Source organism: Dinoponera quadriceps, unplaced genomic scaffold (genome assembly GCF_001313825.1).
Source record: "Dinoponera quadriceps isolate SergipeBrazil2010 unplaced genomic scaffold, ASM131382v1 scaffold231, whole genome shotgun sequence".
NCBI classification, from domain to species: Eukaryota; Metazoa; Arthropoda; class Insecta; order Hymenoptera; family Formicidae; genus Dinoponera; species Dinoponera quadriceps.
The window spans coordinates 25,418-41,183 of NW_014554333.1; the positions used below are offsets into that span (position 1 = coordinate 25,418).

Below are 15,766 nucleotides of genomic sequence, written 5' to 3' on the forward strand. Positions count from 1 at the left end.
TGTCTTGTCGCTGGTAAGGTGCGGACTGACGAGACAATGACGAGGGCAAGGAGCAGATGCGAAAGAGAGGGGTTGATGCGGTGGACAGAAAACTTGGTGGAAGAAAGGGCGGGATTTATTTTTTATCACAGTATCTGCTATGCTGAATCGTTGTGATTGGCCGTCCGCGGCGGGAGTTTTGAATTTTGGCTTGCAATCCGATGATCAAGTATAGTGCATGATTTGATCGGCCGTTCATCAGCGCGTCGGCTGTGGGGCAAAAGGGAGGGAATATGTAGGGAAAATATAGACGAACAGTCAGGTAAAAAACTACGACAAGATTTCTTTTGTTTTTATCCTAAAAATTTAATTATACATCGACGCTATGACGAAAACAGACTTGAGCATATTTTCTGGTAACACTCATGTTCCGTCAAGTTTCGCCAAGCGGTAATGTCGGAAAAAATGTTCTCGAATGTGCGCCAATGTTCTCAAATGTATGAATTACATTTGAATTACATAGCTCATATGTAAATTTCGCATTTTTCTTTCAAGTTTGTAATAAAAGGAAATCACGGCACAAGAGAAAAAGTTAGAGTTTTTTGAATTTGGTAGTTCTTGCATAAGAGAAATATTGAAGTAAATAGAAGTAGAGGCCGTTTAAATGTCAGGGGATTATAATTTTATTTAAAAAGTCATGTTGTAGCATTTATAATAATGGTTCTAACAATTTCGTTAAAATAAATATAAACTATTTTATGAAATACAATTTCAAAGTAGTTGTCCAAAAATTCTAAATTTTTATTTGTCGACGCACATATTGCGCAATTCCTGATGATTATTGGGAAGCGTTTGTTTCACAACGTTCTCATCGTTAGTACTCTTGGGCAGATTTAATACTATTTCCGTGATCTGAAGTCAAGCGCATTCGTTGACAAGTTTTCAAAGCGAAATTAATTGCTCGTGCCAAACATTTATACATTTCACAACATTTTCAAAACCATTGAAAGATGATTTCTGCGTCGCAACAGTTGGATGTAGGTTTTGTGCTTCTATGCAGGTGGCGGTGCAGAAGAATCGCTTAAATGGTGAAATGTGTCTTGTTATATGGTGTTTTGTTATATTTTGCTTATGATCTTTGTGGAACGATAATTAAATGTAAAGAACAGAGAGTAGAATATTTATTGTTAACATGGGTTCTGCCCTGGCACATCGTAATGAATAGCCGTTCGTTGTACACGTTTCGAATTTTGGCCAGTCAACCATGTGTCAGTAATGAAACAAAAGGTATGCAAGAAAAACGTAAGCGTTGCCAGATAAGTTAATAAGATAACGACTCTTTAATCCCGACTTCGTAAAAATTATGTGTACACCGGACCTATAGGAATATAGGGACCTGAGCATATTTTTGGGTAACGCAAATGTATCGATAAGTTTCATCAAACAACAGTTACAGAAAGAATGCTCTCGAATGTTTGCGAATGATTTAGGAAAATGAAACTGGGAATAGCGATAAAAACGTAGTCTTTTAGAAATTTAATTCAATTTTATTTCAAGGGTAAAATGCAATTTGTGATAAATTATACTGGTCGTTCTGGAAAGAAAATTTAATGTAAGTAGAAAAGAGTGGAATATTTATTGTTTGGCAAGGTATCAGCTATGGCGCATCATTGTGATTGACTCTATGCGGCAGGGATTTCGAAATTTGGCCAATCAACCGCGTGATAAAAATAGTGTATGGTTGTGATTGGGCGTTCGCAGAGCACGTTTTGAATTTTGTATAGTCAACCGTGTGTCAGCAATAATGTGAAAAGGAAGTGGCTTGCATACGTACACATTATCTGGTAAGTGACTACGAAAACAATTCTTTAATTCCTACTTCGTAAAAATTTTTATGTATCGACTCCACGGCTGAATAGATCTTCGTGCATATTTTCAGATAACGCACATTAGAATGGAGAAACGCACGCGTTGACAGAAGAAGTTTTCTACTACTGCGCGTACTTCGCAAGGTTTCAGCAAACAATTATGCATGAGATTTTTTAATCTGCAGATCCTAAATCTTTTATGTATCGGCTCCGTGAGCGAGTCGAAGCCTAAGTAATATTTCAAGTAGCGCACTTTCTCCGACAAATTTCAATAAACGGTTAAGCTGAAATTTTTTCTAGTCTCCAGATCATAAATTTTGTATACATGCTCCGCGGAAAAATCATTAAGCATATTTTCATTTAATACGAAGTCACAAATTTTATTTTGCAACGCCTCATAAAAGATTTTGAAAAAAAAAATGTACGAAACATGTTTGAAGTTTAAGAAAGATTCAAATTAATTTTACATAATATAACAAAAAGCATTGACGCTGAAAATTTTCCGTCTTGCTCATTTGAGGCAAAGTTATAGCATGTCGAATTTATTAGTGGTTGCGCAAGGGAGGGCAAAAGTTGTAAAGTATTAAGAAGCAAATACTACGAGGGTGGGGTGAAAAGTTTCCGGCCTGAAATAGAGATGGCGCCAGCAGGTCTAATTTTTGGCTTGTATTATATAGTACTATATCTTAATAGATTGTATATAAATTTTCAGGTAGATTGCTCTGTTTGTATACATTTGAGAGCCGATTGAATAAGACGCCTCGATTGCTTACGTGAAAATGGAAAAATCAGAGAAGCGTGCGGTCATCAAATACTTCTATTTAAAAGGCCTAACACCATTACAAATTAAAGAAGAGCTGGATTCCACACTGAAAGACTCTTCTCCATCATATTTAACGGTTAAACAGTGGGTTTCTGAATTTAAGAAAGGTTACAGGAGAACTTCTGACGATCCACGTTCAGGACGCCCCGTTGAGGTCACAACTCCCGAAATGATTGAAAAAATTCATAAAATAGTAATGGAGGACCGCAGATTAAAAGTAAGTGAGATAGCTGAGGCTACTAGGATGTCAACTAAACGTGTGCGCAATATTTTACATGAACATTTGAGCATAAAGAAGCTCTGTGCTAGGTGGGTGCCGCGTTTGCTAACGTTCGATCAAAAATTCACCCGGAAAACTGTTTCAATCGAAAATTTGGCGCTGTACAAGCGAAACCCCAGCGAATTTTTGCGTCGATTTATGTGTATGAAACTTGGATTCACCACTATACTCCTGAAACTAAACAACAGTCGAAACAATGGATTGGACCAGGTGAACCAACCCCAAAGAAGGTAAAAACAATTTTATCGGCGAATAAGGTTATGGTGACTGTTTTTTGGAACGCGAAAGGAATTATTTTCATTGATTACCTGGAGAAGAGTAAAACCATCACTGGTCAATACTACGCAGAGTTATTGCAGCGTTTGAAGGACGAAATGAAAAATAAACGACCTCACTTGGCGAAAAAAAAAATCTTGTTTTACCATGACAATGCACCTACCCATTCGTCGGTCGTTGCGATGGCTAAAATCAAGGAATTAAAGTTCAAATTGTTCCCCCAACCAGCATATTCACCAGATTTAGCCCCCAAAGACTATCATTTGTTTCCTAACCTTAAAAAATGGCTCGGAGGTAAAAAATTTGAGACCAACAAGGAAATCGTCGATGCTGTAAATGAGTATTTTGAGGGACTTGACATATCGGACTATAAAAATGGTATCACTGCATTAGAGTACCGTTATGAAAAATGTATAAATCTTGATAGAGATTTTGTTGAAAAATAAAACGAAAAAGAAACGAAAAAAGTTGTTTTTTTTATCAGGCCGGAAACTTTTCACCCTACCCTCGCATTTTAGAAGTGGAAATCTATATTTTCTCGTTAATTTCACCTTTTGCAAAATTTTATTTGTGAAATACGACGTTCTTCATGATTGCTCTAACAATTACTTCGGAATGTATAGAAGGTAGTTCATAAAATTCAATTTCAAACTGGCTATCCAAAAATTTTAAACTTTTTATTTGCCATCGTGCCACTTTACACGATGTCACGATATTGATCGACAAGCGTTTGTTGTATAACATTTTCGTTCACAGAACGCTGAGATAGATTTAGTTATTTCTTGTTAGAAATTGCACGCAATCGTTGACTAAATTTGCAAATAAATCCAGTAGCGCTTATTACGCGTTTACACATTTTACAGCATTTTCTAGGCCTTAGAAAGACACTTTTTGCGTCATAATGGAGGGAGTAAAGGTTATTTGTTTCTTTGCAGGTGACGTTGTAGTAGAATCGTTTGCTTTTGTAATACTTTCCCTTTTTCTTTCTTTTGACGAAATCTCAGCATTGTCGAGCGTGCATTATGTGCAGTGGTATAATGGAGAATTGTACCGTTAATGAGAATAGGCTTTGCTGTATCTTCGATTAGTATCTCCTCGCATATAGGCATCGACGTGTTCTATATTTTCTTGAAATTTCATTCAAGTATCTCAATCGAAATGAATCTCAGTAACTCAGTTTTCGGATAGTTTATTCACTAGCAAACATACCGTTTTCGTTCAATATCCGCAAACCTACAAGAATTCTTTTTGAACTGGAATTGTTGGGTGCGTAGCCTGCAGGTAAAACCATGTAACTTCGATTTCTCAACGTGGCAGATACGGCTCTCTATTTGTGTTCGTTCTTGATATCATTGGTTACGTTAGAAACCACTATTGTTATTTTTAGAACATTTTTCGTTAACACATAAAACATCCGCGTATAATCTATCTTTTGTAGTAACAAAACGTAGACTTGGTAAAAATTCAAATTAGCGGATTTTGCTTAAATTAGACAAAATCCCTCTTGAGAATCGGGAAAAATAGTGAGGAAGAAATTTTGTGCGTATGTAAAAAATATTAAATAATTTGAAATAAATTGTGTAACCGCTTTATTTAATAAAATTTCAAAATTATTAATTTTCCAGAATTTTCCCGCGATATTATGTAAAAATGAATAATCTTCAAATGTATTCTGATCCTCGCAGCCTTCAAGTTATTGATTTAGAACTGAGGGTTTCAGCGGACGAAAATCTATTAGCCTAGAATAGAAAGGGAAGGGAGAAGGTGAAAAATTAGTGATTCACTCGCTTATATACTGACCATAAATTTTTATATTTGTACTACCGATATATTTACAAAACTTTTGAAATGTTTATGATACAAATTTCACGCAAAAAATACTCGCTTTATTTAACAAAAAGAAACGATAAATTATATATATATATTTAGTATTTTGTGGACATTTTCCTATATTAAAAGTACATTAAAATATGTCAGATATTCGTTTGCTGAGAATAAAATTAAAATTAAGATGCAATATAGATTCGGTAATAAGATAGAAGACGGAGGAATTCGTTATGTAATTCGCCGTTCGTTATTTTTCCATACGATACAGAATACGACTACTGATAAATCTACATTTTAGGTGTCAACATCGGTGCACAGAACTTCACCTTGTCTCACATGGCGATATCGTAAAAAGCTGTATGCCGAATTATTCTAAATCTTAGTTTTATCACATTTTGCTCCACCTCCTCCTTTTTCTGCTTGTCCTCCGCACTCTTCTCTTGTCGCACGATTCGATTCTCTTTAAATGATAACATAGATTTGATCGTATTAATATTAAGCTGCTGCGAGTTTTCTAAATTTAAGCTTTTTCCTTTTATTTTGCACACTTCTTGCATGGCCCCTTCCGCATTGCGAAAATACGCGTTTGGTCCACCTGATATGAATGCTTCTATATAGCTATTGCGACTATAACTCTCAAGTTCGTTCGTCATGTCACCCGAAAATTACCCGTAAGTGGATCGTATTCATTGAGATTACCGGTGCTCAAATTAATATAGGCGTCGATACTGTAATATAACACGCGACGATCTAATTTTTCTAAATACAAATATAATTTCATCCTCGTCATAACCGTAATGTGGGCGGCTATCACGACGTTGGCTATGGGTGCATCAAAGCACGATCGCCTCTTTTTGCATTTGCCACGAAAAATATATTACCTCGTTTACGGGTAATATGCTTATAGTTTATCATATTCCTGACTTGTGAATAGAGACATGAAATTTCCCCGTGTTCTAATTATTTCGATATTTGTAAGGTTGGATCGTTGACCGAATTGTCCCCAGAACAAAATTAGGACTTAATTTCGCGACCGAGTGTAGGCTGGAATTCGGAGTGATATTGCTACGATCGAGAAGGATACTTACGATTTTCTCGTATTCTCGAAGATAACGTTCTTTAGCATCTTTGTCACTTCCGTACTCGCTCGGCCATCCGCTGGCCCCTTGATTCAACTGGAGAAAACAATTGATATATTCAGCAAACAACTCCGCTCTGTTACGTGTCCGGATCGTATCGCGTAATTTGATAATTCCATATTTTGCTCACTTTCGTAACGCGATAAACCTTCTCAAAAGCCTTACGTAGTTTATACGATAAACACATACCCACAAATTCTCGATCGGCGCGGTTATTGTGAGTACACTCGGCTTGAGAAAATGTTTCGCAGCAGCTACGGTAGAGTGGAAATAAAATTTTTCTATGTGTGCAAAAAAGGAGCATTGTGATTACGGTATATAAAAGATTGCGTGTAGGAAGGACGTACTTTATAACATACTATAGAGTCAAAGTTAAAATCGGGTACTTCGCTGATCAAGCTGGAACATTCAGCGCCGACGTAAATGTCGGAACGAAGCGAAGAAAACTCCTTTTTTAATACGGGTATAAAGAACACACGTCCACGTAATATGAGTATAGAGAAGTCCACATAGTATGGGTATAAACAACACATGTCCACATAACATATTTTCCCGTAACCTAGTGTCCGAGTATTTCCCGTGCGACCTCTGTAGTAAGTATCGGAGGGATCGAATGTCGAAATTTCCGAAAATGTGCAATTTCCTATAAGAAATTCACGCAATTCTCGATTCTCACGTAACTCGAGATCGAAGGCGCATTCCCATTTCTCTTTCATGATGTACTTCCTTTCTCGAAGACTTTATGTCATTGCGAGTGTTTGCTTGTAATGCAAATCGTTTGTATTCTTGCGATGTGCAAACAAGACCGGCCTATCGCGATTTATATTAAAAATATAAAGAGCAACTGTGTCAGAAACAGCCGCGAAACTATAACACTTGTCGCTGTGTCGGATCCAAGGTCTCGTAATTTCTATCAACGAGAGTGGCTTCGATCAACCGATGTTCCCTGTCTCTCCCCGCATGAATTATATGATGATCAAGTTCGCGCTCCTTATATAATAACCATTGAGGAGCTTTTCACGATTGTTTACTAATTAATCTATATCCGTTCGGAGATAGGATTCCTACTGTTTCTTGCGCAAAAAATTTTTACGGTAAATTTTCATACGGGTCAAAACGATTTGCTTCAGTAGAATACATTTCTCGTACGATCAAACGTTTCCTCTATTTAGAAAAATTTTGCGAAAGGCCATACACACTCGTCGAAGAATATTTACGTCGTTACGACAATAACGCTCTATCCTACGCTGAAAACCAAATACAACGTTTTCATGGCGCACTTCCGCCTGCCACATCAGGAAACATTTATTTTCATCCAATTTTATTGTATCCGATGAATAATATCGTATATCAGGTAACGAACTGACATAAGGCTGATTTTGTACACTGTTAAAAAGTGAGGAAATATACCGTTATCCGATGTAGCCATCAATTCAAAGAATTTTAGTAGCGCGGACAAACGTTTGGGCATAATTAATGCAGTCGGTAAATTTTGTTTGGTCTACTGAAAGCAATAGTATTTTTGTACTGTTTAAAATTACTTTGTGTTTCGTTTTAGTAGCGATCTAGACCAGATATCGCAAGATAAATGCGTATGGAACGCGCTCGTGTTATGCGTGATACTATTTGTGTAAAATTTTTTGTCGGTCGCGCTACGAAATCGATAAATTGCGAAAGCGATGCGAGATCGATGCGAAATATAAATTCTCGTGTATTGCATCAATGACACAACGACGACATGTCGTCTTTACACATGGACCTTGGCGTAATTGATACGTGACAACAAGAGCCGGTATGTGCATTTTCATTTTTTTGCTCCCTTCGATCGTTTCGTCTTGCCCCCTCTCGAAAACGTAGAATACAAATGCCACGCGAGCTTTTCGATTAGTCGTTCACAAATTATCATCATCGTCATTACATGTATCAGTTTTTTTCTTCTCTTTCCTCGTCGACACGGCTGGTGGAATGTGTTGCGTACGCTTCGTTACATCCTGAATTTGAACGAAAAAAACAAATATAATAAAAATAATTTGCAGGTTTCTAAAAATGACCGTCTTTTGATTTTAGTACTATCCTAAGGTCAGAAAATACTAAGGAAATTTAATACAAATACTAAGGAAATTAGCATCGGCCGTTTGCTTCAACACTTAAATTACATCTAATACAATAATAGTTAATAACACTTTTCACTCTAAGGTTATATGCATATAGAAAAGTTTTGAAACACGCAGTTCTAAACAAACAACTTGAAACCCGCGAGAATCAGAATACATTTGAGGATTATTTGTTTTCATGTGTATTCATTTCTACATAAAAGAGCGGAAAAATTCTGGAAAAATAATAATTTTCAAATTTTATTAAATAAAACAGTTACACAACTTATTTCAAGTTATTTAATATTTTTCACAAACAAACAAAATTCCTCCCTCAATATTTTTCTCGATTTTCAAGTGGGATTTTGTCTAATTTGAGCAAAATTCGTTAATTCAAATTTCTACCAAGTCTACGTTTGGTTGCTACAAAAGATAGATAATACATGGATGTTTTATGTGTTAACCAAAAATTGTTCTAAAAGAAACAATAGTGGCTTCTAACGTAACCAATGATATCAAAAACAAGCACAGCTACAAAGCCGTATCTGCCACGTTGAGAAATCAAAGTTACATGGTTTTATCCGCAGCCTACGCACTCAACAATTCCTATTCAAAAAAGATTCACGTAGGTTTGCGAATATTGAACGAAAACGGTATGTTTGCTAGCGAATAAATTATTCGAAAACTAAGTTATTGGGATTTATGTCGATCGGGATACTTGAAAAAAGTTTCAAGAAAATATAGAACACGTCGTTGCCTATTTGCGAGGCGATAATAATCAAGCACATAGCAAAGCCTATTTTCATTAATGGTGCAATTTTCCATTATACCGTTGCAAACGATGCGCGCTCGACAATGCTGAGATTTCGTCAAAAGAAAGAAAAAGGGAAAGTATTACAAAAGCAATCGATTCTACTATAACGTCACCTGCAAAGAAACGAATAACCTTTACTCCCTCCACTATGACGCAAAAAGTGTCTTTCTAGGGCCTCGAAAATGCTGTAAAATGTGTAAACGCGTGATAGGCGCCATTGAATTTGTTTGCAAATCTAGTCAACAATTGCGTTCAATTTCTAACAAAAGATATAGAACTAAATCTACCTGAGCGTTTTGTGAACGCAGATATTGTATATCAAACGCATGTCGATAAATATCGTGACATCGTGTAAAGTGTACGACGCCAAATAAAAAGTTTAGAATTTTTGGATAGCCTTTTGGAAATTGAATTTTATGAATCAACTTCTTTGTATTTCAAAGTAATTGTTAAAACAATTATAAAGAACGTCGTATTTCACAAATGAAATTTTACAAAAAAAGCAAAATTCTGAAAATAAAATGATAGATTTCCTCTTTTAAAATAGTATTTGCTTCTTAATATCTTACAATCTTTTCCCTCCCTTGCTCATCCACTAATAAATTCAATGTGCTATAACTATTTCTCAAATGAGCAAGACAAAAAATTTTCAACTTCAAAGTTTTTTGTTATATCATGTAAAATAAATTTTAAATTTTTTTTAACTTCAAACACGTTTTCTCCGTTATTTTTCGAAATCCTTTATGAAGCGAATCTACATTAAATTTGTGTCATCGTGTTACATGAAAATATAATTAATAATTTTTCCGCGGAGCATGTATACAAAATTTATGATCTGAAAATTAGAAAAAATTTCAGCTTAACCGTTTATTGAAATTTGTCGAAGAAGATGCACTACTTATAATATTACTTAGGATTCGACTTGTTTACGGAGCCGATACATAAAAATTTACGATCTACATATTAAAAAATCTCATACATAAATTTTACTAAAACCTTCCGAGGTACGCGCAGTAGTATATAATTTTACCTGACAACGCGAGGGTTTTCCCACTCTAATGTGCGTTACTTGAGAATATGCTCAAAGATCTATTCAGCCATCGATGTATAAAAATTTTCACGAGGTAGGAGTTAAAAAAACGTTATCGTTGTCACTTACCTGACAATGTCTACGTTTTCCTTGCAAGCCACTTCTTTTTCATATAATAGCTGGCATGCGTGACTTACCAAAATTCGAAACGCGCGCTGCGAACGCCCTATTACCACGATACATCAATGTTGTCACCTGGTTGATTGGCCAAAATTCGAAACCCCCGCAGCGAGAGGTCTATCACAACGATGCATCAAAGCTGATAACTTGCTAAATAATAAATGTTGTAACCTTTTTTCCTCACACTAAATTTTTTTTCCATAACGGCCAAAAACTTACTGTATAACTAATCGCATTTTACCCTTTAAATAAAATTGAAATGTGTTTTTAAAGAAAAAACGTTTTTATCCCTTTTCCGTGTTTCATTTTTCTAAGTCATTTGCAAACATAAGAGAACATTATTTCTGGCATTGCCGTTTGATGAAACTTATCGAGACATTGGCCTTACTCGAAAATATGCTCAGGTATCTATTTTCCTATAGGGTCGGTATAAGAAAAATTTTCACGAGGTAGCGACAATAGAATCTTTATCGTAATCACTTATCTGACAACGTTTACGTTTTCCCTTGTGGACCTTTCCTTTTTGTATGGCTGACCCGCGGCTGACTAGCTAATATTCTAAACACGTCCTGAGAACGGCTAATCACAACGATGCGCCATAATAAACACCGTGTTAGACACATTAAATGATCCACTCTCTTTTCTTTACACTAAATTCTTGTTCCAAAAAACTACAAGCAAAATATATAACTAGACACATTTTAGTCTTTAAACAATTCCTCTGTACCACGGCCTGCAAAGAAGCACAAAACCTACATCCCATCCATTGTGACGCAGAAATCATCTTTTAACGGTCTCGAAAATAGGAAATGTATAAATGTTCTATACTAATTCTATATCAATCTATATTAAGTTCTATATTAATTTCGCTTGGGAATCTCGTCAGCGAATGCTCTCGATTTTTGATCACAAAAATATAATTAAATCTGTCTTTGTGTACTATTGGTGAAGATGTGGTGAAATGAATGCTTCTCAATAATAATCAGAAATCGCGCAAAATATGCGTCGACAAATAAGAAATTTAAAATTTTTGGACAATTACTTTGAAATTGTATTTCATGAACTAGTTTATATTTATTTTAACAAATTTGTTAGAACCATTATTATAAATGCTACAACATAACTTTTTAAATAAAACTGTAATCCGCTCATATTTAAACGGTTTTTACTTTTCTTTACTTCAATCTCTCCCTTACGCAAGAAGTAACAAATTCAAAAATGTTTTCTCTCTGATGTTTTCTTTTGTGTCATGATTTTCTTTTATTACAATCTTGATAGAAAATTGAGAAATTTACATATATGCTATATAATTCATACATTCGAGAACATTCGGTAACTTTCGAGAGCAATCGAGAATATTGGATGACTTTCGCGCATATTCAAGAACATTCTTTCCAGCATTACTGCTTGACGAAACTTGACGAAACATGAATGTCAATGCCTGAAAATATGCTCAGGTCTATTTTTGTCATAGGTTCGGTGTACAATCAAATTTTTTATTATAAAAACCAAAGAAACCTTATCGTAGTCATTTACATGACCGTTAGCCCATGTTTTCTCTGCTTATTCGCTCCCTTTTGCCCCACATCCGACGTGCTGATGAACGGCCAATCAAATCATGCACCATACTTGAACATCGGATGACACTTCCGGCCAAAATTCAAAACTCCGCCGCGGACGGCCAATCACAACGATGCAGCATAGCAGACACTATGATAAAAAATAAATCCCGCCCTCCCTTCCACCAAGTTCTCTCTCCACCGCGTCAACCCTCTCTCTTTCGCACCTGCCCCTTGCCCTCGTCATTGTCTCGTCAGTCCGCACCTTACCAGCGACCAGTCAAGACGGTGGAGTCTCATGTCACATATTTTCTTTGTTAAAATAAGAACTCAGTAAATACAGAATAAAACTTTGACCTATTCTTCCCTACGTATACACTTCTCTGCGTATATGGCGTCGGATGCGGGCCTTCGGGGCAGTTTCCGACGCCATACTCCACATACTCTCCTTCTAGAAATTCTAGAAATTCTTGATAAAAAGAAGTCAGGTACACGCGACGATAAAAAATTAACGGAGCCTAGTCCCCACCACCCTTTCACTCCACCACAACCACGCCAGACTACTCCCAACACCTCCCCCCAAAATTAGGCGACGCTCCTGGCGCGAGAGTGGTAGTTGGTGGGTGAATTTTGACGCATTATGGCTGTACCATTACTACTACCGTATATGATTTTGGATGTTATATTTAAAAATAATATCGAAGTTCGGTTATTTTTCTATTTGCGTCAATCGTAAATGTAGATTCTTTAATTGACCGCATATATGTATAACTAATAGTCCGAGGAAGTGATCAACTTGCGGCATATGAGACGCGTTCTCCGGTCATTATGATTCCTTGTGCCATAAACGTTAGCTTAAACTGCGGATTCTTAGATACGTCGAGCAAGTAGTACGATTGTATCAGCAAAGATTTTCCAGAATCGATCATGTTTGACCGTTATTCCAAACCATGGAAATGAGGCACTAGTCGTCATTGACATTATTTTCACGAATATTCCGCATATGATGATCTTGCGAGTGATCATGGCGCCTATCAGCATAATATCTCGTTCCTCTTTCACTTTCACCTTTATCCAATCTTTTTCAATCATATTAATTAGAGATGCTAAAGCTGTAAGAATGAGTAACGAGATTGTATTTTAAAATATATATGCCTTCAGGCCTTTCACTAAATGCATATAAGATTAAGGAACATACTGCTAATAAGATACTTCGTTAAACAATTTGTATATTCTTGTTTATACCATTTGGTGCAGATTTTATACATCGTCATCGACAAAGGTAGACTAAATTGCAAATTATCAATCATTAGTAATATGTCTCCTCATACTCGTATCAGAAATGTTAAAGCCGGCATTATCAGTATGCAGAACACTGTCACCAAGTTTTACTGCAGTTGAAATTTGGATCGTACTCTTTTACAATATCTCGGTTGTTAAACGGCCACAAACCGATAATTATCAACATAATCCAATTACGGTCGATCGCTTATTCTAGATCTGTCATAAGAACATTTTACTTGAGATTTTCTTTAGAAGATATACAAAACAGTAAGAGTTATAATATATAACTTAACACCTTTTAAACAAAAATTAAAATTTATCAACGGAAGTGTGAAAAGTAGAGAAAACTCAAGCGCATTTGGGTTTTTCGAATTAAAAACATGAAAACATTGAAACATTGAAAAGAAATGTTTTTTTTTAATAAAAAAGACAAATAAATCGCCGGGAATTGGCATGATACTTGTGATATAGCACAAAATACTCAGCTATAATTTTTTTTATACAATTTTCACCAAATATTTTTATTAACTTCATACGATCGCTCTAGCGCAATTGAAGATCTGTTAGATAAGAAATACGTAAAATGTAATTATGATACTTTGAAACAAAGATATATCTATATGGATGAAATGTTATTAACTAATAACGACAAAGAATATGATTATATCTGCTTGGCTGATACATTCCAAGCTTTAAAAGAGCACCGGCTTTTACCATTGACGAAAAATCGTCTCCACTTTAGCATCGGATGATTATGACGCATCTTCTCAACGGAATTCTTGAAACGATAAAGTTTCACTGAACCATCGTAAATATTTCAGTAACTGAAACGAGCATGACAAATTATATGGAGATATAGGTTGCGTCAGGTATTTGAGGACATATTGACTTAAAAGCTAAAATTAGTATATTTTTTAGAAAACTTGTTTTATTTTAATGAAACTTTTACAGCAAAATAAATGGCCCATGGGCTATACAGTTATTCGATAAAATCTTCAGCGGCAATAACAGCTTCAATTCTCTGCTGAAAACGTTTGCATGCTCGAATCAAATGATCCTCGTCCATATGCGTCATTACTCTGGTGATAGCTGCTCTGAGGGAATCAAGCGTATTACGGGGATGTTTATTGGTCTCCCATTCAACAACGTCCCATACATAATAATCTAAAGGATTAAGATCCGGGGAGCTAGGAGGCCACATGTTTGGGGTTATATGATCATGCAGATGCTCGGACATCCAATCTTGCGTTCTCATTGCTTTGTGTAAAGGAGCAAAGTCCTGTTGGAATACGTATGCCTTCCCACCACTCACGCTGTCTATCCAAGGCTTCACAACTGTTTCCAAAGCCTCAACGTAGGCGGCGGCATTCACCTGAAGTCCTTGAGGAAAGAAATGGGGTGGCATGACGTGTCCCTCATTGCTCACCACCCCCAAAACCATGACAGTTGCCGGAAACTTTGTGTGCATAACACAAGGAACATCTGAAGGATCTGCACAGAGCAATCTATCATTTAGTTGGTTTATTTTTTGATCCTGATCAAAATTTTTTTCGTCACAAAAAAACCAGAGCATATCCGAGATTTCAGGATGTTTTAACTTGTTTAGAAGTCGTTGTGCCCGAATGAATAGCTGTTCTCGAGTTTGTGCAGACATGAACTGACCTCTACGCATCGCGTAAGACTTGTACCGGATGTCTTCGTGGATAATGCGACAAATTGTGAACTTAGAAACTTGGAGATCTTTCGATATTGCCCTTATGGACTTTGAAGGGTCTTCATCAATAATGCCCTGAACTTTCTGCACAAACTGTGATGTTCTAACTTTATCAGAACGTGCTTCATGTTTTTTACGCTTGGCAACACTCTCTACATTGCCATCAGATGCTTCTAACTCTCGACAAACTTTGTTAACAAAAGATCGGGCGACTTTCAAAAATCGGGAGATTTCAAGATCGCTGTGATTCGCGTGTATAGCGACGATAACAGCGTGTCTTTTCATTTCCTGAGTTAGCTGTATTTGTCTTCCATTTCTAATTTGAGCTAAAAAAAAATAAAAATAATTGCTATGAAGTGCCAAGCACATATGTGAATGTCCTCAAATACCTGACGCACCCTGTATAATCACTTTGTCGTGCTCCGCTGGACAATGAGTGAACACTTGTCCGCTGGACAAGTGAGTGAATTAATTATAATCGCGGGAACGCGTTATGCGAATACTGTCCATCGTCTAAAAAATTTTCTACATTCGTAGCTTCAGGTTCTTCTTCTCATCTTCACTATGTAATTGAATATGAAGGGTTACATTCACGCTTATGCAAAAATTATTTACGTAGCTTTACGGGACATACTAGAGATAGTTGAAAATCTTTAGAGAAACATAGGAACTTATAGTCGTTTTTTTCAATTCTGGTAAGTATTAAGTGGTAAACTTAGTTCCTGCGGCTCACAGTTAGATGACGTTAGTTGTAGGTGTAATTTATTTTGACATCTGAAACTGGCTGCATTTTAGAGGTTAGACATTTGTCAATAAAATTCAGTGCCAAAAGATTCATTTAAGCAAGCAGTTCTATTTTTTCTTTTGATTAAATATGGAACGCGATAAGTTGTTTTTTCG

At 36.1% G+C, this 15,766-nt stretch overlaps 1 protein-coding gene across 1 annotated transcript; it reads right to left on the bottom strand.

Moving 5' to 3' along the window:
• Positions 1-14,131: 14,131 nt before the first annotated feature.
• LOC106747214 lies at positions 14,132-15,376 on the bottom strand. The gene is made up of 2 exons (XM_014624560.1): positions 15,370-15,376; positions 14,132-15,192 (listed from the first exon to the last, which is right to left on the bottom strand). Exons 1-2 carry the CDS (start codon positions 15,374-15,376, stop codon positions 14,132-14,134), a joined length of 1,068 nt encoding a protein of 355 aa, XP_014480046.1.
• Between the last annotated feature and the right edge of the window lie 390 nt (positions 15,377-15,766).